Source organism: Camelus ferus, chromosome 8, assembly GCF_009834535.1.
Source record: "Camelus ferus isolate YT-003-E chromosome 8, BCGSAC_Cfer_1.0, whole genome shotgun sequence".
Lineage (NCBI taxonomy): Eukaryota > Metazoa > Chordata > Mammalia > Artiodactyla > Camelidae > Camelus > Camelus ferus.
The window spans coordinates 56,917,266-56,943,180 of NC_045703.1; the positions used below are offsets into that span (position 1 = coordinate 56,917,266).

The window sequence follows — 25,915 nt, forward strand, 5'->3', positions numbered from 1 at the left end:
TGAAATGAAGTTTCTTTAATAATAGGATACTTTATTTTTATACATTACAATCCCTATTAATAAATTAGGTCAAAAATAGAATGTCCTGAGCATTAACTGGGACATTTTGAATAGGTAGAACGTCGTACCTTGCTTTTAAAAAGTACTTGCACTTACATCTTTTGGTTGACTAAGTGGTCATCTAAGTGAAGAAGTCCCACATGCTGACACAACATTTATGTAACAGGAAAGGTTCCCTCATCGACTTGAAGGGAATTGCTACCTACCTCCTCTCAGCAGTCTTCAGCATTGCTTGCATTCTTTCTTCTATTGTCGCTTTAATTAAGAATCTGTGTACAATAGTGGGTCTAGAAGGTACGTAAAATTGTAAGTTTAAAAACCTCTTAAAACAAATTAGAACAGACAAACCATATATTATGTGCTGTATTTGTCAGTCAGTTGGTATCTTTTGTGGCAGGTACTAACCCAGTTGCTGGTGGTGGGAGGGTTGGCCAACAGTCAATAAAACCAACTATTTATAATCTCAATGAACTAATACTATTGAGGGGAGATACACAATAAACACACAGAAAATAAGATATTTTCAGGTATAGACAATACAATGAAAAGACTGACATATGAGATGAAACATGACTGACTGATGGGAATGAAGCCATTAAGCAAGAGAGGAGGGAGAGGAGCATCTGAACAGAAGAAGCAGTAAATAAATACCAGGTCCTGGGGAAGAGAACGTGCTTGGCAGAAGCTTAAAATGTTTGAGGGGCAGAAGGAAGACTAGCGAGGCAGAAACATCCTGTAAATGAGGGGGAAAGAGGCCAGATCATGCAGGGCCTTGTCGGACATGGTGAGAATTTGGATTCTTGCCATCAGTGTATTTTATGCATGATGTGAACTATACTCGATTATACTTCAGAAGTCCTTTTGGCTGCTGTGTGGGGGATGGACTGTTAGGCAGAAAGTAGAGGCAGAGAAGCCAGGGAAAGTTCTGTAGTAGTCCAGGTAAGAGGGTTGATTGTACTTTGATTATGTCAGTGGTGACAGTCAGTAGTCAGCAGATTTGGAATATTTTTGGAGGTAGAGCTGGCAAGACTTAAATGATGGTTTGGAAGTGAGGTATGAAGAGGGAAAAATGGAAGAGTCCTAGGTTTCTGGTCTGAGAAATGGATAATAGTGCCACATTATAAGATGGGGAAGGCTTGGGGTAGGTGGGAGTGCAGTAGGAATAGTTTTTTTTCATCCATGTTAATCTTGAGTTTGCTATTAGATAGGCATCCAAGGGAAGGTGTGGAGTCTGCTGACACACGTGTAGAGACAGAAGTGGGTGGGAGAATCTGTGACAGGGGCTAAAGGGCACGTCTGGCCTGGGGCTGCACATTTGAGTCATCCACATATAAATGCTACTTAAAGCTCTGGGACTGGATGCGCTCACCTAGGGAGTGCAGAGAGAGGAAAAAGAACGCTGAGGGACCATGGGCAAGAAGTAGGTCATTAATAACATTATGAGGCTCATTTCAGTGGCTTGGTGAGGACAAAACCCAAAGGGAAAGGCAGAGAGAGAACGGGAGGTAAGGAAGTAGAAGTGGAGGCAGAATGTAGGGGAGTGATTTTTTTAAAAAGATAGATAACATGAAGACATGTGATAACATTTATGTGGTAATGTACTGCCAAAGGAACGTACTTGAGCATATGGGAAGGGACAGGACCCAGGGCAAGTAGAATGGCTAGTTTTTGAACGGAAAAGGAGACTTCTTCCCCTGTGATGGAAGGGATATACTGTGGCTTCCCGCCTGTTACTACAGATGAAATATCCCTTCTCCTCCCTAAAACCAATCTGTACGCATGACTATCTGACCGTCACCTACTGGAGGGCCCTGTCCCAGCACCCAGCACTCTCCCCCATCTCTTGCTCTACTAGTTTTTGTCTCTAATGAATCATACTCTTGGGAGTTCTCTCATATGGAAGGGGGAAAAACAAAACCTCTCTTGTTCTTTCTTGTTTCCTTTTCTCTGCTTTTTGCAGCAAAACTCCTAGAAACACTAGTCCTACCAGCCAGAGAGGCAGCAGCGCACTGTGGTTAGAAGGGCTGTGGAGGAGGAACGGCTGTAGAAACCTGCCACCACTTTCACTCGCTATGTGACCTTGGACAAGTTACTTAACAAACATGTAAGTGTTCGGTAACCACAAATAAATAAAATCCTATTCTCTCTTACACTCAAATCAGGCCACTGCCTCCACCATTCCACCAAAACTGGCTTTGATCTGCATGCTGCTAAGTCTAATGATTGACTCTCAAACCTTACCTTACTGGACATTTTGACAGTACATGACTCAGGTGAGCATATCTTCCTCCTTAAGTTACGTTCTTTACTTGGCTCCCAGGACAACTCTCTCTTCTAGTTTTCTTCCTGACTCCCTGTTCGATCGATCATTATCGGTTGCCTTTGCTAGTTTCTCCTCTTTTCCCGCAGCCTTTAACTTTGGTGTGCTCTGGAGTTCAATCTCTGGTCCTCCCCTCTACCTCCACTCACTCCATAGGAATCTCATTCAGTTTTATGACTTAAAAATACCATTATATGCTGGTGACTTCCAAATGCATTTCTCTCTTGAACTCTGGACTTACATAACCATTTAGTGAACTGAAATCTCTGGATGTCTAATCACATCTCAAACTTGTATCTAAAGTAAACTTCTATCCTTCTGTCCTACCTGGTAGTCTTCCCCAGTTCAGCTGGAAGCTTTTCACCCTTCTAGTTGTCCAGGCCAAAAAGCATGGTGTCAACCTTGACTCTCACATCCCATATCCAATCTGTCACAAATACTATTGGTTCTACCTTCAAAATATGCCAGAGCCCGGTCACTTCTCACCATTTCCACTGCTGCTAACACGTCTGTCACCTTCAGCTCTCACCAGGATTACTGCAACAGCCTCCTAACCAGTCCTCCTGCTTCCACCCTCACTTGCTCATCTTCCCCTCAAGGCTGGGACACAGCACTCAGGATGAGTCTTTCAACACTTACAAGTTAGATCGTGTCACTCCTTTGCTCAAAGATTTCCAGTGGCCCCCTCTCTTGTATGTAGTGAAAGCCAGGTCTCCATGGTGGCTCCTGGGTCCTATACAACACCCCCTGCTCCCGCCCACCCCCCAGCTCTCTGACTCCACCTCCTACTGATGTCTTCCTTGCTCTCTCTTCTGCAGCAACTCTGGCTCCTTGCTCTTCATCACACATGCCAGGCGTACTCCTGATCTAGGGAGGGTCCTAGATGTCTACTTGAGCATTTTCCCCTAAGATATCTGCACTTTTTCCTCTATCTCATTTCTCTGTTCAGCTGTTACCTTCTCCATAAGAACTTCCACGCCTTCCTGCCCAGCCACTTGCACTCTTGATCCTTCTTATCCTACTCCACGTTTCCAGCTCCTATCACAGCACGTATCTTACTTATTATGTTTATCTCCTGTGTTTGTGCACAGGCAACTCCTCTTTGGCTGCATGAGCACCCTTTCTAGCCCAACTTTGAAATAATTATTCCTTCAAGATTCAACCTAATAAAGCCTTTCCCGACTCTCTAGGGCACAAGAGATCACTCCCTTCTTTTGTTATCTCTGTACTTGTATTATATTTTTGCACAGTCTACTATAATATATTAAATCATCAGTTTTCTGTACCACAGTCATCTCCCTGGGGAAACGGACTGTCATATTCAATTTGAATCTTCAGTATCTAGCATAATGCCTGACATATGGTAGGCATTCAATCAATATTTATTTAATGAGTGCTTAATATGGATGCATTGAAAAAAAACCCATTCATCGCATATAACATCCAGTAAGTAATATATCTAAGAGGGCTTATAAAGGATAACTGTCCATTCTGATATTTGAGTAAAAGTAGTACATATTACATAATATTTACTATTAGGTTATTTTGGGCCTTAAATTAAACTAATTATCTCTCAGAGTGGATCTGGAAGGCTGTTTTTTCCAAAGGGAAAGAATTTAAAAAGGAGTTATTTGCTTTCAGCCATGCATGAGATATGCCTTCTTTCAATAAAGGTTCAGCCAGTCAAAAGTGAATTCTTCTCAAAGTTATGACAGATCCCTTCAACTTATTAGTTGTACTACATATTTTAAAAAACTGTTTTGATGAAGTGATCAGGGTAGTTTTTGAAGGAGGAAAGATAAAAATCTGGGAGAATTTGGGGGTTTGCTGCTTGGAGGAGGGAGGGTTGGAAATCTCAAAATGTCTTCTGGTCATATAGTAACAGTTGAAAATTTAATAAGGGTGCAACTAAAACAAATAGGTTATGATGAACATAAATGACGAGTTTAAATGTATCCTAGAAACTTGACCAAACGTTACAGATGATAATTTTCATTCTTACTTTGTCTGTCCAATCCGGTGTACCCTTCCTATGGCCTGAAGCTCATGGGCAGGGTTCAATATGGGCTCCACCAAGAGAACATGAGTTGCTTCGATGATAGTTAATCCATTAGAACCTGTGTGCAGGGGCAGCAGCAAAATATTGATTTGGGGATCATATTTAAATGCTGAAAGGTTCTCCTAAAAAAGAAAGGTACATTTAAATTTTAGCTTAGATAGTTAAAAATAAGAGCAGTATATTTTAGCTCATGTTAAAATACCTAATGGTATCCAGGTCATTATGAAACGTAGTAATTAAGATAATGAAATGTAAAATTACCAATTTTAGAAAGTGTAAATTTGTTGCTTGACTTAATGAAAAAAGTGTCACACAATCTCTCTTGTTCTTTATAATATATAGTGGAATCACAAGATACATGTATGTGATGTATGCAAATTAAACTATATGAGCTTAGAGGTAGAGGAGAAAGAATGTGTTAGAGTGAGTATGAGATAAGAGACATGAAGCTGCTAAGTTTTCCCTTGGTCTTTTTTTGGTGTTTGTCTCTAAGCTGTGACCTGTCACTGTGCCAAATGTGAGGTAAGCACAATTTGACCATATGCAGTTTTGCCTAAAGCAGTGTCTTTAGAATTTAATCCCAGGTGCATGAGGCTCCTGTCCATTCAAAAGGTATATCTTAGGCCATCTTTTCCTATACTAAAGAAAAGGACCTTAAGTCAGAAGATCTTTAAATATGGTTTGCTATGAGTACAACTGAGTAGATGAAAAATAAATGCAGTTTCTTTATTTTGCCTTTAAATGTTAATTTTATAATTAATCAAGAACTCAAACCCTGTTTACGTGGTTTATATGACATGACAATAAATGCAATAAGGCTAATTAAGAGCAATTTCAATTTGCAACTGAATCCACTCAAAAAAACATGAATGAAATCTTCTTGACATACCTGAAATGTCTTAACACGACTGATCTGTGCAAATTCCATGTTGTTGTCAGTGAGAGCTTTTGAAATAATATCTAATACATCTTGCCACTAAGAACATACAAAAAATTAGAAAACAAACATTTACACACAGCTTTCATATAAAACAGATCAGAAAAGGGACTAAACCAAAATAACCTTTATACCTCAGAATTAAGTAAACAAAAACAAAATCTTTAAGTGAAATACCATTAATATTACCTTGTTCTAGCCTGAAAGATTTTTTTAAATCAAGCACTGGTTAAAGACACGGTAAAAAAGAAAAATAAGCATCTTTAAGAACTGAATTAAGATAAACATAAATAATAGAAAATAAATTATGGAGTGCTTAAAAGATGTGGTATTACTTATCTTTGAAAAGTGAAAACTAGAAGTTTTACTCAATTATCTTTTATTCAATAGATTATTTTAATTTTCTTTTTCTTTACCAAGTTCATCTGTGAAATGACTTTTAAGACTACAGATTTCAATTTAAAAATATTAATAAGAAAATCCCTAAATAAAATTAATAAAAAACCATGAAATGTAGCTATAGGAATTACCTTGTGAAGCATCATCAAATTTCTCTAAAAATATTTCTGCCCTATGGACATATATTTTTCTGTGTTAGATTTTTTTTCTGTCAGTAATTCTAATTCTCAACAATATTATGGCAAACACTAACAATTAGTTCTCAAATGTAAACTGATTAGAAACAGAAAGTCAGCCTGAGTTAACACTGAGGATGAAAATGTTGACTGTACCGTTGAGAAAACAAGCGCTTTAGCCCCGGGATCTCTAAGCTGGATTCTCATCAGAGTTCTGACCACAGCTTCTACTTTTGTAGAATGGCTACCCTGTGTGAACACAAAGAAGATAACACATTATTATCAAACAAAATCTAGTTAACAATGGACTGGAAAACAACATAAAACACTTTTATCAAAACTATATGATAGGTGCATATGTATTTATCCTTTTTCATATTGTATTTGCCAAAAATTTTCTTTTGCCTCAAATTGTAGAAGTTATAGATTTACACTCTGAGAGAATCAAATTTAAAAGCTCACCAGAAAGTACTATAGTGATATGACCTGAGGGTAAGATTTTTTAATTAAGTGGCTAGGTTTTGTACTTATAAAATTTTGTTACTTTAGAAAAGCAGAATTTATATTAAAAAGCACTCACTTCAGATATTATGGCACTGAAAATATTCAGAACACAGTGAATCAAAAGTCCAATGTAAGCAAACAGTAAAGGGTCTAACCCACAAAGAATCCTTTCTTACAGTGGCATTATAAAGGACCAACGATGGGGGTACAAATGACGTCCACTTAGACTGAAGCAGATTTATACAAACTGAGGTAAACACTTAAAGAATGCTTTTTGCATTTTCCATAATCATTTCCATCATAAGAACATGAAAATGAGAAAAAAATGAAGAAATAAAGCAAGTGTTTTTGTAGCCTTCACTGAGAACATTTCCCTCCTGGAAAGCTCTGAGAGATGGTATGACATAGAAATTAAGGGGATGGGATTTTGAGTGAGATTAATCTAAATTCTGCCAGTTCTGCGTCTCCTTAGTTATACAGTCTAACTTTTCTAAGCCTTAGTTTCCTCATCTGTCAAGTAGGGGTGATAATTATATCTACTTCCAAAGGTTGTTGTGATGGTTAAATGAGAAAATGCATACAAAACAATATCTGGCAAATAGTAGCTACTCAGAAACTTACTGTCTTTCCGAGACATTAAATACGAGCACTACAATGACACAGGTTATCCCACAAGGGGGGGCAGATCTAACTAAAAAGAAGTGACAATATTCCCACATTACTCTTCTCCTCAAATCACCACGTCCCCCTCAAATCACCACCTCCCCTCACTATATTTTTACACGAAAAGATACTCAAAGGTAAAAATATAAACAAACAAGAAAGCTACACTAATTTTAAGTTAACAACATAGAATTATGGGAGAAGTTTGAAAATTCTCATACTAAAATCCTGAGTCTACACTTATTTCTCTGGACATTCAGACTTCCAATTATATTTGAAACGTTAGAAAATATAAGGGACCTATTTCAGTCTAAAAATGATCTTAAATAAGAGAAAACAGGAAATTAGCATAAAATGGTCATTTAGGAGTTTAGACGGAAACCCATGCTCCTTGTAAGGACTCATTTTCAAAGATATTTTCAAGTAAAATGCCAGGAAAACTATGAACCCTTCCATCAATTAAGCTGCTTCTCACAAAAATCCGAAAGAAAACAGAATAATCTTTTATAAGCAACATCCCAAGCTGGAGTGCTAACTCTGAGGGAAAAGACCAGAACATCCCCTTTTACCACAGTTTGGCCAGTTCAGTGGTAGCCCTCAATGATCTCTTCCAAATGCTACAATTCTGAACCATTTAGTCCCAGGCCAGTTACTTCTTACTATGAAAGAAAAATGATAAGGAAATCTAGAAATCCTAAGCTCTGCTTGGCAGAAAGCTACACGGGGAGTGAGACGATCTTAATACTCTTTTCTTCCAGATGGACACGAAGTGCTACTGAGAATGAGAACAATGAAGAAAGAAGAGGGTGGCCCATATATATCTGTGGCTCTTGGTTTGAGCATGCAGGCTATGCACAATTTTTGAAAACAAAGGCAATAAATCCATAATTTTTTATGTCAGACCAATGTGTTAAGGCAATTTCTTATTTTGGACTACTTGAAGAGATTTAAATGATTATAAATTATCACTAGAAACGTTGTTTCAAGTTACAAGATACAAAGTTGAAAATTCACTACCTGAGTCTATTTTAATAATAATTCATTATTTGTTGTTAAATGAAAAGAAAAAGTCCTAGACAATGAAGGATTACTGATCTAAAAAGTAACACAGAAAGGAGTACCTGTACTTGATTTATACAAATAAAAGAAAAATAATGCCTATGACTAGAAAGTTATTGCTGCTTTGTATTTTTCTTTGATGATCTCTACAATAAAAGTGAAAACTGGGAACTCTGAAGCGGGGCATGGCAATCCATGACTCTGAACCAAGAGCTTGTTGCCACTTATATCCCTTCTTCACCAATCTAGTTCTTCTTCCTTTGGCCCTTTATTTTCTCTGTTTCCCTAATCTGTCCACATTCCTCTCCAATTCCTTTGTCTTTACAGTATCTACGGATTCTCACGGTCATGCTCAGCTCCAAGGGTAGATTAAGGGCTAGAGTGGCTGCTGTGTCCTGAAGAACATCAGTAAAAAGTCAACACAATGGAGGTGATGAATGTACTCAGTCTTGTTTTTCATCAAACATTAGAAAGAATATTCATGTTCAATATTCAATATTCAATAGACTATTTTATGTTAACAGGCAGACTGTATCTTTAGTGATGTTATAGATACTATATACTTACATATTATCTTTAATATTTTTATAATGTTCTAATGTATTATATGTATTAGTACATATCTATACAATATATATTCTATACATATGAAATACACACACACCAATATATACGGAACATGTCAAATGATGTCTTACATTAATGGGGTTGCCAGTCGCTTATGACTTCTAAACTGAAGGCACAATGAAGTCATTTTCAGAAGTGTAAAAACTTTGAAATTCGCCATTCACATACATCATGTTAAAATCTTTTGAAACAGTATAGCACAGTGAAAAAAGAATTGTAGAATGAGGATCACATGGATAATGGGGCCAGATAAGGATGACACAGAAATGAAGGAAGCCAGATAAAAAAATGAGAACTTCTATTATATTGGGATGCGTGAAGATTCTTCCTAGAAAAGCAAAGTTTAAATGATGGAGGATTAGGATTACATTCCTTTCTGCATTTCAATCACTCTTTTTTGGTTCTATAATAAAAAGTATTTTTATTATAATATTGTACACACCATTTACTGATTTTTTCTAGATAGGGAAGTCACATCTATAATCATATAACAAAATGTGAATGTATAAACATTATAATATAAAGATGATACTATAACAAAAATTAGAATGTAGAAGGGTAAAGAAAGAATGAAGGAGGAACAGAGGCACTAATTTCCTCATATTTTAAAGTAAGGAGTCAGCAGATACTGTCTGAAGCTAGTATTTCAAGGAGCAAAATTTATGTGTATTACTGAAAGTCACGGAGGTGATCTCTATAACTAAAAATAGAAATTGTTCACAGTGGCAAAGTAAACGAGGAAGAATGAAGGAGAACATTACTTCCCACTGTGTGCCATTTGTTATATCCTGAATTTATTTATTTTTTTTTGTGAGAATTACTTCCACTAAAAAAATTGTATTTTTTGTTAACCCTTATTTCTTACAGATAGACAAGGGTTTTTGGGGAAAGGGTGGGAGGCTTGTAATTCTGGGACCTTTTAAACTTATTACATCTGTGATACGACTGGGACTGTGTCTGTCACAAGTGAGCTGATCTTCTGAACCATGTCATTACCCTAGTGCTGCATGCTGCTGTACCTGCAAGACCTCTTACTGCTCTAGGCGCAAATGGATGCCTACTGTGCGCTACCTGCCGTAGGTAATGAGTTTCAGCTTTGTCAGAAATGGGACAATCACATCTGAGGCAGAGCACAGGTAATATTTTAATCTTTCAGTTATTACCTGGATTGATTTTTTTTTACAATCTTTTAAACATACTACAAGAATCAAAGAGATCAGAGATTTTTGAAGATTCATCTAACTGAAGAACATCACTTTAAAAAAAGAAGAATTTATACAACTTCAGCTCCCTTCTCCTCTCCCCCTCTGAAAAAAAAAAAAAAAAAAAAAGAGAGAGAACTATGGTCTGTAACCAGTTATACGAGCAACTGGGATTATAATTTGGTGACAGGTCAGATTTTTCTTTAGATTTCCTTGCTGGTTTGTAACTTAACAAATAACTTGAATGTTTCCTATTGTTTAGTATAGAGGAAGTCATTTCCTGCCAGTATTTTCTGACTTTCATTACTTTTATTCTGGACTTTTCTTTTTGAAGGAAGCTAAGTCTTTCAGTGTGCATGTGCTGTCCATAGTAGTTTTAGCTAACTAAGATCACTTAACATTGTTTTATTTCTGTCTGCACTGTTCACCATGCTAAAAACCCATGTTGGTAGTGACAGATACAATTTAGTGCAGCTAACACAGCTTGTACGATTGATCTCACAAAGTAGGAATACTTTTGAAGCATATGCCTGGGGCAATAGTTGGATTCTTCACATGTTACTTGAATAAAGTTTAATGGAAACTCCACCCAGGCAACCTATGTGGGAAATTTCACAAGTGTACCAGGCCACAGAAATATTACCCTGTTCTTTAAATACTCTGAATAATTATTTCAAAGAGATAAGTTAGTAACTGCAAAGAAGTTAAACGTTTTATTTGGATCCAAACATTTTATTAGGGATGTTATATATAAATACTAATCAGCTGTTGATCTGTCCATCCATCCATCTACTGATACCTGTTACATGCCAGGCATCGTTCTAGATACCAGGGATACAGCAGTGAATGAAACGGTCCCCAACTCATGAACAATGTCTTTTCCACAATTACTGGAGTTTACACTCCACAAATAAAATTTTTCATTAAAATAATTTATAGTTTATATCTTGGAAGTCTTTATTGTATGTTCAATTTACTGCAAGCTATTGCTAACTTCAACATGAGGCTCACTAACAGTTCGAGAGCTAATTTGGCTAGTGAATAGAAATCGTTTTTTGCAATTGTACTTGCTCATGACATTTTCTAACAAAAATACTTAACTGCATTCTAAATTTACCAGTTAATAGTCATGTACAAGTATTATCTTATATAAAAATATTTAGATAAGCATATTTAAATACAACTACATACATAAAAATTTACCTATTTTATGCCAACTTGAAACTCAGAATTTTGCAGTTTTATTACACTCAGATGTTTATTTTTAATTATATTTAGAAATTACAAGAGAGACTTCACATGTCACCTTTGAATCAACTGAAGAAAAACTCAAAAAAAAAAAAAAAAAAGCAAAGAAAAGAAAAGAAAGGAAACAACAGGATTCTACACACAGAATTTGACACGTGGTATTACCAGGCTTCTCTGGGAGTCTGAATGTAGAAATACTGTATTTTTCTTTTTTTTCTCTACAAAAAAGTTGTATAAAACATCAGTATTACCAACAGGTTTGCTTGTTATAAATCCAGATTCGTGGGCCAAATCCAAGATCTAATGAGTCAAATTTATAGGAATGGAGACTGAAAAAATTCTTTATTTCAACAAGAAGACCAGTTGATTATCAGACACTCAAAAGTTTGAGAAGATGAAGCACTGTGTGCATGTGTGTGGGATAAGGAGGGAGGGTGCTGTTCTGCTGTGGCTACTATATCCATGTAGTGAGTTTTCTCTTGGATAGAAACTTCTTGTGACATAAACACTTTGTCCATTACAGGGGCAGGGTTTCTAATGACAAAACTGCTTTGTATGAAATCTAGCCAAACTTAGGACACAGGGAACATGCCACGTGAGGCGTATGTTCTGCCAGGAGGCCTGCTTCACCAGCTAAAATGCCTGGCAGTTGTCAGAACTTGCAGGGGGAATTTTGTTTACTCTGTGAAATGCCCAGTAGGTTCCAAGGGTCATTTAGGAATACTGTCACACTGCAGTCAAGATAGATACAGTTTTTAACCTAAATGCATCCACTAATGAACAAATTTTATTCATTTTACTTCTGTGGTCAGTCACAATGTAGGATTCCTGACATTGTGAAATAACAGCAGAAAAAAAAAGTGTAAAACACACACTTTAGATAAAAACATTAATGAAATAAAAAATTAATTCACAGGAGTGTTTAGTAACGATCAGGGATTTGATAATCAACAATAAAAAAAGAACCCTGAAATTTTGGAATAGTATGAACTAATATTTATAAAATTTCAAAATAATGTCTTCATTTTTCATATGGAGCCATCTTTTTATTCCTCAACTCTAAGACAGGTGATGTGACCATTTAGTGGGATAGTTTCAGATGGTCAGAAAGTGCAGTGAAAGTCTGAGAAAATAATAAGCAGATGTTTCAAGGAGAAGGTGGCAGAAATGTGACAGTTAGAAAGGGGGACAGGTAGCAGAAGGCAGAGTGGCAAAGAGAAATGGTGAAAGAAACAAAAGTAAATGCAAGCAAGAAGCAATGTGAGAACGTGGAAAAGTGATAAAACTTGCTTGCATAGTAAGTACAATATTCACTTATGTATTTAATGAAAGGGAAATATAAGTATATATGCATCCATGACAAAAGAGAAATTAACTTTACTAAATTCTGTATTCTTACATTTTTTTTACATGATCCTTCAATTAATTCATGTGTTCATCAATACTTATGAAAGACAGGAAGAGTCAGAGCATAATAAACAGTATCTGTACACTGATATCCCTGTCCTAACAGGACAGCAAACATAACTGTCCCGATCTCTCCCCTGGGTGTCTAGGAAAGCTGCCATAAAATGAACAGGTGTTTGGGTTTGATGGGCTCAGTGACTCAGTTTCATAGAGGCTGTGCTGTTTACTGGGAGCTACAGCAATCACTTCCTAAACCTTACTGCATGCAGCCTGACACAGCAGTTCTTTCTTATGCTCATTCCTTGTACTGTGACAAACGCTTCTGGCTGAGGGTCAGCAGCCCTTCTTAGGCCAAGAATGCCATCTGTGGCCCTTGGGATGCCCGAGGCCAGAAGAAAAGATGGAAGGGAAAAAAGAAAGGGCTGATAAGAAAGACTATTTTTATGGGAAGGAAAGGGAGAAAGAACTACAGGAGTAGGAAGAAAGGGGAAGAAGGGGACTGAGAAGGAAAGCAGTTCTTTGTGTGGTGAGTAGGTTAAAGGATAACCAACTCTGGATATTATACACCATCCACCTGGACCACCTATTCAACGTGCAGGCCTCGCTGCTTCAACTTCTAGCATCTCTTCTCCTCCACCTCACTGGGGTCACCCACTTCTACAGTGACATGGGGAGTACCTAATACCTGTCCTCTCTGAAAATGACTAATGAAGATCTGTTCTCTGATAAGGACATCTACCCTTACAGCTTGGTTGCTCCAAAGCTCAATATAACCTGTTAGTTATTTGATTTCAGTGAGATCTCTACTTTCTCTCTGTATATCAACACTCTCTGTCTTTTTAAGAAACTGTATTACTGATTATCCCTTCTCTCTCCTATTTCTTCAAACCATTCTTCTTTACTGGAGATTAAACATGCTCAAGAATCTTTTATCTTGAATAGAATAAAACCAAAAAACACAGAAGCCTTTCTGCACTTCATCTCTCCCTCTGGTTACAACTCTCACTTTTCTACTTCAAAGCTAAATTTACAGAGTAGTTGGGCATTTCTCTCTCCACTTACTCACTTCCTGTTCCCTCCTAATTCCCTCCCAATCTGCCTTTTCCCTTTACATTTCTGTTGAAAGGGCTCCTTCTGAAATCATCAATGGCCTTCGTTAGCCAAATCAGTCCATCTGGTAGCTGAGCCACCTTCAGCATCACTGCCTCCTGATTGACGCCGAGTCGGCCTGTGGCCTCTGTTGACAGGATACTCTCTGGGACTGCCTATGCCTCTCGTTGCTCGTTCTTGGTCTCTCTTTTCAGCTTCTCCCCCTTTATTCCGTTTAAAAAGCTATGGAGTGCTGTAGGACCCGATCTGAAGCTAAATTCTGTGTTTCTTTCCTTATGTAATCTCATGTACTCTCATGGCTTCAAAGATCACTATGGCAATGACTCTGAATTTTGTATCTTTAGCTCCACATATTAACACTTTGCTGGACAGTTCTACTTGGATGTCTAAAGCACTTCAAGTCTAAATGTATCCTTCTTCCAAATAACCTTATATCAGTAACTGTACCTTTATCCACCTGATTTTTCACATCAGAAACCAGGGGTCACCTACAAAACCTCCTTCTTCATCAACCCCTCCAACATTCGACCCTCTTCCTCCTACTCATCAACTTTATAAACATCTCTTGAACATATTCACTTCTTTCCAACTCCACTACCACCAATCTAATAAAAGTCATCATCACTACTGTGGTAGCCTCCTAAACTGGTCTCTCCAGAATTTTTTCTACTCTAGTCTTTTCTATTCTGCTAATCTCATTTCCATACTGTAGCAAGAGGAATCTCAAAAATCCAAGATTGATCATGATACTTCTCTGCTTGTAACATGTTAACAGCTTTTTCTTTCTTTCTCTTTCTTCCTTCCTGCCTTCTTTCTTTCTTTCTTTTAATAAAAGGAAAAACATCTCACGTTTTCATGGATTGGAAGACTTCATATCTGTATTTTATAACTGAAGTACAGTTGATTTATTAATACCAAACTTGTAAGATCTTTCTTTATATGAAAAGAAAATTCTCAAATCTTCAGCTGGCCCTTCAACATCTGGCCCCTCTTCAGTTTCCAGACTCACTTCATTCCATTCTCCTTTGTGCTTTCTACACTGCTGCTTCTCAGTTCCATTTGAGTTCCTTCTTGTTTCAGTACCTTTCCATGTACTGGGTTTTTTGCTTGTTTTTTTTTTTTTTTTTCTGTCTTGCAGCCTCCTCCTGACAAGATCCCTTCTACTGTCTCTCCAGGTTGGCTGATCCAGGCATTCTTTACACACCTGCTTAACTGCCCTTCCCTCAGAGAAGCCAGGTTTGATTTCCTTTTGTGGTGCTTATCACAATTATAATACATTAATTATTTGTTTAATACCTGTGCTTTCTGCCTCAATTCAAACTCTGTCCCCTCACTGCCAAACTGTAAAACCCATGAGGGTAGCAATCATACTTATTTTATAAGTGTATGATGCATCTGTTAGGCCCAGAACACTGCAGAGTATACAGTATATGTCCCATAACATATACAGAAAGAATGAGTGAATGAGAGCTCACTCCAGCTTTGAGATTCTGTTTATCTCAACATACTTGAGAGCACTGATTGATATTTTCAGGTTTCACTCAAGTAACAGTGGGAATAAACAGCAGTTAGATATTCTTAATTGAACTACAGTGTTCTCAGGAAGGCTCACTCCTGGCAGTTTCAACTTGTGCTGAATTCTACTCACAAAATACAACCCAAAAATAAGTGAGAAGAGAGCGTGAGGGACCCAGAAGGAGAAGGAATTAATGAAAAATATTCTACTACCTTTGCTGAGCTAGCTCCATTACTCTGCCAACTACTCCTTCCAGCCTATATTCCCCACTACATTCATACATTGAGTTGTCCTTGTCTAAGGTTAGTTAGAAAAGAAAAGTTTAAATAAAACAAAGAACAAAAAGTCTAGTAAAGGCTTTTCATTAAATAAATACCCCTTAGGCAGAAAATCCAATTACAGATCCTATTTGGATTTCAAATTATAGTCTTAATTCTAGTCTTATTAAAGTTCTCAATGAAGCAGGGGAAAAAATTAGGACAATAAAGCCAAGTTTTGGCTATACCCTGAAATATCAATCCATGCCGTTTAGAAGTGTGCTACCTCCTTCCAGTGACAGTCTTCACTGACTTCAGTAACCAGTTAATTTTGTCCTTTAATTTGGTGGAGCACATCCTTTTCCCCAAATACCCAGGACTGAATAGAAGAATGAAGAAAAAGAAAGCTCTAATTTAACCAGAGTTCTATCGATTTGTAGTGGACAGAAATACCATAAAAATAATAAGGGACTGGAATTCTAAGCTGTTCCTTTTTTTGCTATAGTGGGCATGACTACTGCTAACTATGTTTGAAAAAGCATTCTTGTGTTTCTCCCACAAGGAATGAGTAGATGGCAAAGCTGAGGCTTTCAGGCAGTGTATCTAAAGACAGACAACAGTGGTGGCTCCTTGTTCACTGTGCCAGCCTTGTTCAGATTTTGATGCTGTCTCTGTCAGGTACTAATTCCTATTCCATTGGTCTGACTATGCTTCTACATGCTCTTAACCAACTTTACCTTCACAGGGATGTCCTCTTCCTGGCTGGCTTTCTCTGAAGTGAAGACATATGAGATTTCTTTGTGAGATGTGGTCTGGCGGCAAATGGCACACTTAATGGAGCTCCTATGAGACCCCACGCTGTATTGTTCGATAATAATTGAAATGCACTCATTACAGAAACAGTGCCCACAGGTCAGTACTGCCCACTAAAAAAGAAAACACACAGAACATGCCTCAGTGAGATGTTACCAAAGATGACTTCCAATCTATAAATACATTACAAGGAGGAGAAGGGAGTCATAATTTCAATTACTAAATATTTCATGATATTAATATCCTCTAAGTCAGTCTACAAAAACTAAGGCATTTTATGTTTAATAGTTAAACTATTTTTCAGTCCAACCAGAGTAGGCTTTCATAATCTTTAGTTCTGCTCACCCTAACATGAACATTAACAGTCAGTTAGTCATCATTATTTTGTAAGATGTTGTTCTCATTTCAGTATTTAGGAAAAATGCAAGTTACCCTTCAGCACTCTAACAGCAGATGTAACAGAGGGACTGAGAACAACATTAATTGGAAGAAAATATATTCAACATATTTCTACACAACTTATTAAGCAGATTTACATTTTCACATGTTAAAGCATTTATTGTTTAGAAAATGAGATGGAAATATTAAAGACAATAAAATGTCTGAGACAGTTTAGGTGCATGAATCTCATCGAAACTACAAGGAAAGAAGAAACTACTTATAACACCATGATCCTTTCCATTTTTATAGTAATTTTTATCAAAATATTTTTATCACTGATTTTTACCAGAAATCACCAGTATTTGTACATTACTATTCTTCTGCTCAGGTCCTTTTAAGATTTATTATCAAGAAAATATCCTTTAAAATCTTCTTTTCTCCATAAATCATGGTAACTAAAATGAATGTTCTTTCTGATTATTGCTGGTCGTAATATGGAACTCATATATTTAACCTTCTCTTAGTTCCATGGAAAAAAACAGCCAAGGACACTTTTATTCATTTAATCGTAACAGGTTTAACTTTCAAATTTTGAAAAGCACTGCATATTCTGATATTATATATATTGACTGATCACACAAAGTAGGAATTTATAGTATCATAAATCACAGTTGGTAAAATAAAAATAAGAATCTCTTTGAGGAGAACTAATACAGTGCATCAAGTTTATAGACATCTGTAAATTAATAATCACAAAGAAACATACTTAATTGATACAGGTCTTCTAAAAATTACATATAAATTCCTTTAGGATTGCATTTATTTTTACTTTAAAGCCTGGCATTATTAGATATTAATAATATTAAGTAAGAACTATGTTACTATACCTTCGTGATACCTTAAGTAAATCTGTGTATGCTGTATTGTATTTCTGTACAATTACCAGATAACCATGTTAAACTGACAGAGTCAAATTACTTAGACTCAATCCTATAATTGGACATAATACTTAGATTATGTACTTTAATGAAAAAGATGGGGTTATTCTAGAAATATATTTTCATCTGTCACTTAAGGAAAAACACTGCTCAAACATACACAGCACAAAGCAGATCAGTTAACCTCTGGCCCTGCTTTTAAGATGGAGGTAATATTTGTGTTGCATGCAAAGCTGTTGTGTGCAAGAGAGAGAGAGGCAGAGAGAGAGAGACAGAAACAGCCATAGTGTATGTAAGAAATCTTTGAAAACTGTCAAATGTTTTATAAACGCATGTGATATTTATTATAATTTCACCTGTTTTCCCAGCTGCCGAGCACAGATTGGACAAGGTTCTGGATTGACACCTCCTGATGTTTTGTCCTGAGACTATCCGAAAAAGAGGAATTAAAAAATACGTTAGTTATATTTTAAAACCTGGTATATGTTTTACAACTAATTTATAAAGTAAATGCTGGCAGTTGCAATTAAAAAATATAATAATTGAGATGACCTAATAATTTCTACATTACCTAATACTATTATTCCTAGGATTTACAGATAACATTCATTCAAGGAGTGAACTGAAAAACTGACACAATTTTTCATACAGTTTGTTAAAGTTATCACATTACTGTATTTGTGATAATTATAGAAGGAAAAATAAAAATATAATTTAGATAAGTTATTAAAATTTTATTTTCATGCTATATTTTTTATAAAGAAATATATATTCTGTATGTCCGTTTGGCACGGGATCACAGACATGGGAAGAGGCAGCATTTATTTACGTAACTCCCTATTAATACTGGTTTCTACTCAGTATCCTTTTTCTAATCTCACTAAGGCAAAGCAAATAACTAGAAAGGAGAAATATTACTGATTTGAGACCGATCTATGCCTAGAAATTATGTCAAAGTATAATAGCTTTTCAAAATCTCCTTAAAATTATATCAAAAACTGAAAGATCTTCAAACAGGTCATCAAATTAAAACTGAGGAAAACAAAGTAAATCAGACTTACAGACTACTAAAGTTTTTAAGTCTGCACTTTCACTAACCAAATAATTAAACATGAAAAAATATTGTTCTTCATTATCCTTTGACTTCTATAAGCAGTTAAAAAAAAAAAAGGCTGAAATTGTGCACAGATTCCGCAACTCTAATGGTTAAAACAATTCCATTACCTTTGTAAGTATGCAAGCATTTTAAACAGCTGACCTGAATTACTCTTTTCCTCTGTTAATTACTGATTTCTTTCAGGTAACATATAACAAACCACCTAAAATCTTAGAGGCTAAATAAACTTTCATTTCTTTTGATTCTACAGGTGCCCTGGATAATTTTGTGATGGGCTGATATGGCTCGAGCCTGATGGTCCAGGATGGCCCCGCACTCATGTCTAGTAGCTGGGAGGCTGACGGGTCTGGGAGAGGGCTAAGGTGAGGTCTTTGCTCCCAAGAAAGGCAATCTGGGCTTCCTCACATAGTCTCATAGTTCCAAAATACAACACGACTGGGAGAACTCCAATGTGCATGGACTTTTCAAGCCTCTGCTTGTGTCACAAGGCCAAAAGCAAGTCATATGACCAAGCCCAGAGTCAGTGTGGGAGGGGACTAACCAAGAGCATGCACACTAAAGCAGCTTGGTCACAAAAGCAGCTGCAGACAATACTTAATGAGTAAGTATGGTATAGTTATGGGACATAAGTTGATATCTTCCATATGTTGAATTATTTAAAAAAATTAAAATTCTAAGGATATGATCTATGTAGGAAAACTTATTTGGCTAAAAATATAAGAAAAAATATTTAATCTATAAATGAAGGAAAGTAAGGAAATCTGCAAACTACTAAGCATAGGACAAATCCAGCCCACCACCTGTTTTTGTAAGCTTCATTGTAACATCTCTCTTTTCCTGCCAAAATAGTAGTAGTCATTGTAGTAATAATATAATAATATTAATAGCAAATACCTAGAAAGTGCTTAATAAACCAGGAAATACTTTGGTACTTTACATATATTAATTCACTTAATCCTCAAGAAAGCCCTAAAAGATAGTGTTACTATTCTGTCATTTCACAGATGAGACAAAGATATAGGACTTGAATAAAGTCCTATAGCTAGAAAATAATCACATCATGATTCAAACGTGCACAGTCTACCTTTAAACTCCCATGTTGTTTTCCTATAATGAATGTCCAATTTTTTCCATTTTGTCATCACTGGGATTTAATGATTCACCTAAATGTATTTTGTGTCAATTTTCAAGATCAATTGTAGTCTACTGCTTTCCTTCATTTGTCCTATCAAAAAATCTACTATCGTATGTTGTTCTGATAAATTACTCTGCCAACTGTCATTTACTCTCGAAGAAAATGGAATCATACTCATCAATGTCTAAAATAATACTTTGCTCACAACTTAGAAAATGTGTTGTGAAATTATATTAATAATTCATTACCATGTTTTCTTATTTAGTAACTTTCCAAACACACTTCACAGCTTCAAATAACAAATTAAAAAAATCTATGTATGCATTAATGGATGCATGTGTCTATATTATATAATGAAATCTTTGCCCAGAGGTATGTCCTAATACTTCCAATATTCAAGGCTTCAAACTATAGTCTGTTTAAATTGTGCTATACTCTATGTTGCACACCTTTTATATTGTCTACATAACATATTTTCTATAGTTATCATCTCCTTTTGTGATCTGCATAGCTATTGCAGACACAGCTAATGTTCTGACCCATATAACAAACACAAAGAAAGACAGAAAGATTAAAAAAATCACCACTACCATTAATCAGGGGAATAACAGATTAAACAAAAGGAGTCACCAAAGTGGTATATTGACAATATAGTGTGAAAAAAAGTTGCATATTTTAAAAGCAATACCTTCTCCAAGTTAGTTAGGTAAAGAAGCTGCCCAAGTTTTTTCTGAAGCTGTGATGTAGCAACAGCTTTATCATTCAGTAGTTTTATACGGTTTTGTTCTACCTAAAAAACAAAACAAAACAACTTCTTTATTCTAAGATGGTAAAATTAAATTAAACACGCACAATTCTTCCTTAATATTCATGTGTCCTATTTTAAGAAAACTCATTTACATATGAAAACACAGATTTGTAAAATGGATACTAGATAATGTATTTCAAAAAAAAAATATAGATATATAGATTACAGAAAACAAAATTCAATGTAGAATTCTGTTAAATAGGAAGGTTCCCTATATTCCTGAAGTAGGATAAAAATCAACCAAAGAATATTTATGTATGGTTTTTCAGTAGTACATTCATGGGATAAAGAAAAATAAAATGATACACTACTTCGGCCAGAGTGATTTTAAGAAATCCAGGGAGAATCTCCCTGAGCCCCTCCTCTCTGTGGCCCTCTCAGTAGAATATGGTAAACAGAAAAAAAGTGTAAAAATAAGAGAAATTTATTTTCACAGGAAAAATTTATTGATAAGTCTGAAAAATTAAGTGAAACAGTATATAATGAATATTTCTAAGTTTTTCTAAGTCATGGTCTCCAAGCTTTATAGAAAAGATTTAAAAGATTAAAGGAATAAAAACAAATTATAAAGGAAATAATATTTCCAATATGAAGAAAAAGGCTGGTGGAGTTATTTTTTAATCCTGAGATACAAAGAGGGATTTATCAGATGATAAATTGTCAATATCTGTTCATCATTAGCAAAGAAAAACACTGCAAAATAAATTCTTGGTCATTCTTGGAAAAGATTTTTTAGTTCTGAAAAAGCTAAGGTAATGACATATATCTAAAAACTGACCAAGAATATCTGTAGGTTTTGGCATCCAAAAGGAGCTCAAGAATAGATGAATATGCAACATAGAGAGAAACAAAGACACAATACACCAAAATAGTGAGTGCTAAGCATGTATCAGACATGAAATGGCTCATCTTTGACCTACAAAAACAAACAGCTTCATATGGTTCAAACTAGGAGTAGATGTGAAATACTTATTTACTGAAGACATCACTGCCCTGACCCTGCTCTGTGGATCTTGGATTTCTGTGTCATCTATTTGCCGTGTCTTTTGTGATGTACTTGCACGTTACCTCATGTGGCTCAATGATGTGAAGAACTGGTGGATTGGGCTTTGGCTCCCTAGGGTCACGAACTCTTAGTCGTTCTGTAGCCATTGCAAGCTCATCAACAGCAGACACACGATTCCTCAGAGCCATCCAATATTCGTGAAGCAACTGGAGGAACAGAAAAGACAAAGACAGTGGTAATGCATGTAGTTAAAACTCGTTAAAACCCCCAAGATGTGAGGTCTTAAGACATATACAGTTTTTTTCATTAAGTGTCTAAGGTACACGTGGTTCTTGGGCCATTTTTAGGATGAGCAAGTGTGACTGAATAATCTCCACAGGACACTACCGTGTATTGCCTCTTCATATCCCAAGATTTCTTGATAGGGCCAAAGATCTTTACAGATCAATACTAGACTGGTAGATTCTCTCCTCTATTTCTTAAAGAAACACTTTCCATTATTAGAATATTTCACATATTTGAAATAGTGTGTATATATGACAATGAGAATCCTAACATAAACAACTGAGTCCATGTCCTCCAATTTAAGAAAGAAGGATAATACCAGTTCCTTAGAAAGTCTCTATATTCCTTCTCAACTGTATTACTCTCTTTCCTCACACATATTCCTTCAACCCCCAACAAGGGGGTAATTACTATTCTGAGTTGGACTTACCATTCTGTACTTTTCATTGGAGTTATACTAATCTACATATCCTTAAGAATCTGGTTATATATGTTCCTGAAATTTATAAAAATGGTATCAACCAGTATAAAATTTTTGATATGCTTTCTTCATTAACATTATGCTTTGAGTTAGATTCTGATTGACGTGTGTAGCAGTAGCTCATTCACTTACACTGCTGTAAGAGGGTTTAATCTGCAATGTTATGGAGAAAAAAACGCACAAGGATCTGGGAGAACTACATAGTAAGCATTCTTCTGACAAAAAGCATGTGGCCAAATGGGGCTCAAAGAAAAAATATAGGTGCAAGTGAACACTGTATACAGTACTGTCATCTTCCATGACTTGCTATAATTAACTGTGTTGATCTGCTTTTGCATTTAAAATGTAATGTGAAAAGAAAAAAATGATTATGAACCAATGATTTTGACTCTATAAAAGTAACATTCCCCAATTTATCAAATGCATAAATTGATATTACAGATAGCATATCTTCTCTTTCTTGATATAAATTTTTATCCTGTTTTAAAAGGCAGGAACTTAAAAGATATAAAATGGAATTATCACTTTATAAATTAAAAAAAAGGACACTTCTTTCATTTCTTTACCCATCTCACTTACAAAGTAGGGTAAGGGGTTAACATATCCACATATAAAGAATCATTCAAAATTAATGAATTCTGGAATCTTATCTCAGGTACAGAGTTATAGTATGATTAAATTATTAACATATAAATATAAATGGTCACTTTGTGCATTATTAATTGCAAGAGTTTCCACTCTTGTATGTTGAGAAATATTTACTATGTTCTCCACTCTTTAAGGTTGTTGATGTTTGGTTGTTAGTCACAGAGGAAAAGCAAAACAAAATAAAAAAAAAAAATGAAACAAAACCATACTCTTACAGAATAGCAGTGTAAGATCAAGCTAAGAATAGAATGATACACTTTCAAGGCTAAATAAAAGGTTTCATATAAATTTCATTTTAGTAATGATTTTCTTTTAGTAATTTAATAAATAGGACTTCCTCATTTGTTCAGTATTTTGTATTTATTATTCACCATTACATTTTAGGGAAAGATAAATTATGTTCCTGAAGTTTCTAAAGCAGATTTTTTAAAAACTAAAGAGAGAAAAAGGAAAGTAGCAATTAAAATTAATGTAAAGGAAGAGAATTTTTAACATTGGAAGGAACTTTTAAAATACTGTTACCTTATATTCTTTCTTCCAGGCTTCAAAGAGATCCATTGAAGTACTTCCTTCATCAATGAATTCAACATCAAATCTATGTGACTTTGCAAATGATAGCAGAGCTTTCATAGATCGCTCTGTCTCACTTATTGCCCACAGACCCCGGCTGGTGGTAGGTATCCGATCATCCACCAGTCCTTCCTCATCTTCTATCATCTCCTCAAATATTGCAGTCTGGCCTTTGACTCTGAAGACGTAAGAGAACAAAATAACAGTAAATACTGTCCGAGGGTAACAAGTACTATACAAATCGTATCGGCAGAGCAAATACGAAACAAGATCAAAAAAAAAAAATTTTATAAACAACTTTCAATGTCATGTCTATAAGATCATGCTTGCAAATCTTTGGAAAAACCATACATAGCAACTCTGAAATGCTTAAAGTATTATAAATTTGACCACTGTTTTTCTTGAGAGCAATCTGACATAAAAAATGGCTATAAGTTCCAGGCTAAAAATCTTGCTTTGAGAATTAAAATAACACAAAACACTTATCACCACCACTATCAGCCACGCAAGAACACAACAAAATAACCCCACAAAATAATCTAAGAGTACACTGCTGATTTCCTTCTTCTTCTTCTTTTTTTTTTTGGCAATCAGAATTTAGCCTTTTCTCAATTTTCATATTTGTAAAATAGAGATAATTTTGCTAACGCCAAGGCTATGTCTTCACTAAGTAGTTTAATCCCTGACACAAGGATGAAGACTTCAAATCTGTGTTGGAGAAACTGTATTAATGAGACCTAACATTTTATAGAACACTTACCATGTATTAAACACAATGCTAAGCAATTATGTACATTTTCTCATTTAATATTCATAAAAAACTGTGAGGTAAGTGTTGTTATTATCTTCATTTCACACATAAGGATACTGAGGTTCAGAGAAGCAATCTCCCACAATAGTGGGCAGGGATTTGAGCTCAAACCTGTTGAACTTGTGAGTCCGTGTACTCCACAAGCTGTCCCTCAAGTACACATTATTACATGACATGAGCATTTGGGAGTAAACGTTCTACACAGGTGAAACTGAGCATGTTAAATGATCAAATGCTAAAGCTTACTAAATTGATTTAATAAGAGAAAAAATAAGAGAAATGTTATTGTGAGGAAACTATAGTCCTATAAATTAAAACATCAAGTCTTGTAAAATGTTTCATTTTCCTGATGGGAAATAATCAGTCAGAGAACTTACGTGTGAGAAAACAGCTTCGATTCATACTCTGTGAACAATTCATCAGCCTTACAAAAGACACAGCTGGAAAAGAAATTATCAGAGAAATATTCAGACACACCCAGCAAACAGCTAATTTTTAAAAGAGGGTTAGTATTTTATGCTTCACATTTTCTTTACAAGAAATACGCCATTTTAGAAAAAAAAATTATATGGTCCTCAGGTATGTGGTCCTGGAGAATTTTTTTTTTTTAAGTTAGATTAATAATATCTCTACTCTAAATTCAAATGAGAAATGTTATACATGAGCCATCATTTCTTCTCTCAGAAGAAATGTAGCTCAACCGAATGACGCTGTTTCATTGTATGATTTCTATCACCTACCAGTTGAGAGGAAGTCTGGTTGGTCGGAGATGGCAGATTGTTGCAGACTCGATAACATGACGAGATGGAGGTCCCTCTAGATTTTTTACAGCCTCTCTTACTTGCTTCTGGAACTTACTTAGCTCTTCCATTTGTGTTGTTAGTAAGAACTGAAGACCTCTGCAGTCATGGAACCTGATTCCCATCACCAGCACCACACACAAGAAAGAAAAGAACAGTTGGTCAATTTCCTAAAAATTCAAAAAGTGGTTGGCAAAGTGTTGAAGAACTGTATAACATTTTACCTAGTCACGCTTGAGTGAGTTTACTTTAGGAGTGCATTCAATTGGTATCTACTAGTAAACAAGGAAAGATAACATTGGGTGGTCTATTACAAAAGATAACAAAAATGCCTGATAGTTCCTGTCCTTGAAACTGAAAAACTGCACAAAACCTATGTCTCTGATGTCTCTGAAAGATCAGGATTGCCACATTCTTTCCTTTTAATGCTGATTGACTACAGATGTCCCTCCTGACATCCATGCTTTATGTGGCGAGGTGACTGCAGGATGAAAAGCAAAGACAGAAAATTAAGAAATAAGAAAGTAGCCAGGAGCTATATTCCCTATTACAAGGAAATTATATAAATGTACATATAT

At 35.6% G+C, this 25,915-nt stretch overlaps 1 protein-coding gene across 9 annotated transcripts in view; it reads right to left on the reverse strand.

Annotated features, from left to right (window-relative positions):
* The window catches only part of SHPRH (SNF2 histone linker PHD RING helicase), an 86,844-nt gene that overhangs the window by 21,106 nt on the left and 39,823 nt on the right, over positions 1–25,915 (reverse strand). For all 9 annotated transcript variants that reach the window (XR_004322045.1, XM_032485105.1, XM_014555545.2 and 6 more), the window contains 11 exons: positions 25,278–25,451; positions 24,915–24,977; positions 23,679–23,904; positions 21,805–21,948; positions 20,617–20,718; positions 18,033–18,104; positions 16,282–16,470; positions 6,108–6,200; positions 5,329–5,415; positions 4,383–4,561; positions 267–347 (listed from right to left, as the gene is read on the reverse strand). Coding sequence is in view for 8 of the 9 variants with exons in the window: in XM_032485105.1 (XP_032340996.1) it covers positions 267–347; positions 4,383–4,561; positions 5,329–5,415; positions 6,108–6,200; positions 16,282–16,470; positions 18,033–18,104; positions 20,617–20,718; positions 21,805–21,948; positions 23,679–23,904; positions 24,915–24,977; positions 25,278–25,451 (1,410 nt within the window). In the remaining variant the exon portion in view is untranslated. The remainder of the gene's footprint in view (positions 1–266; positions 348–4,382; positions 4,562–5,328; positions 5,416–6,107; positions 6,201–16,281; positions 16,471–18,032; positions 18,105–20,616; positions 20,719–21,804; positions 21,949–23,678; positions 23,905–24,914; positions 24,978–25,277; positions 25,452–25,915) is intronic.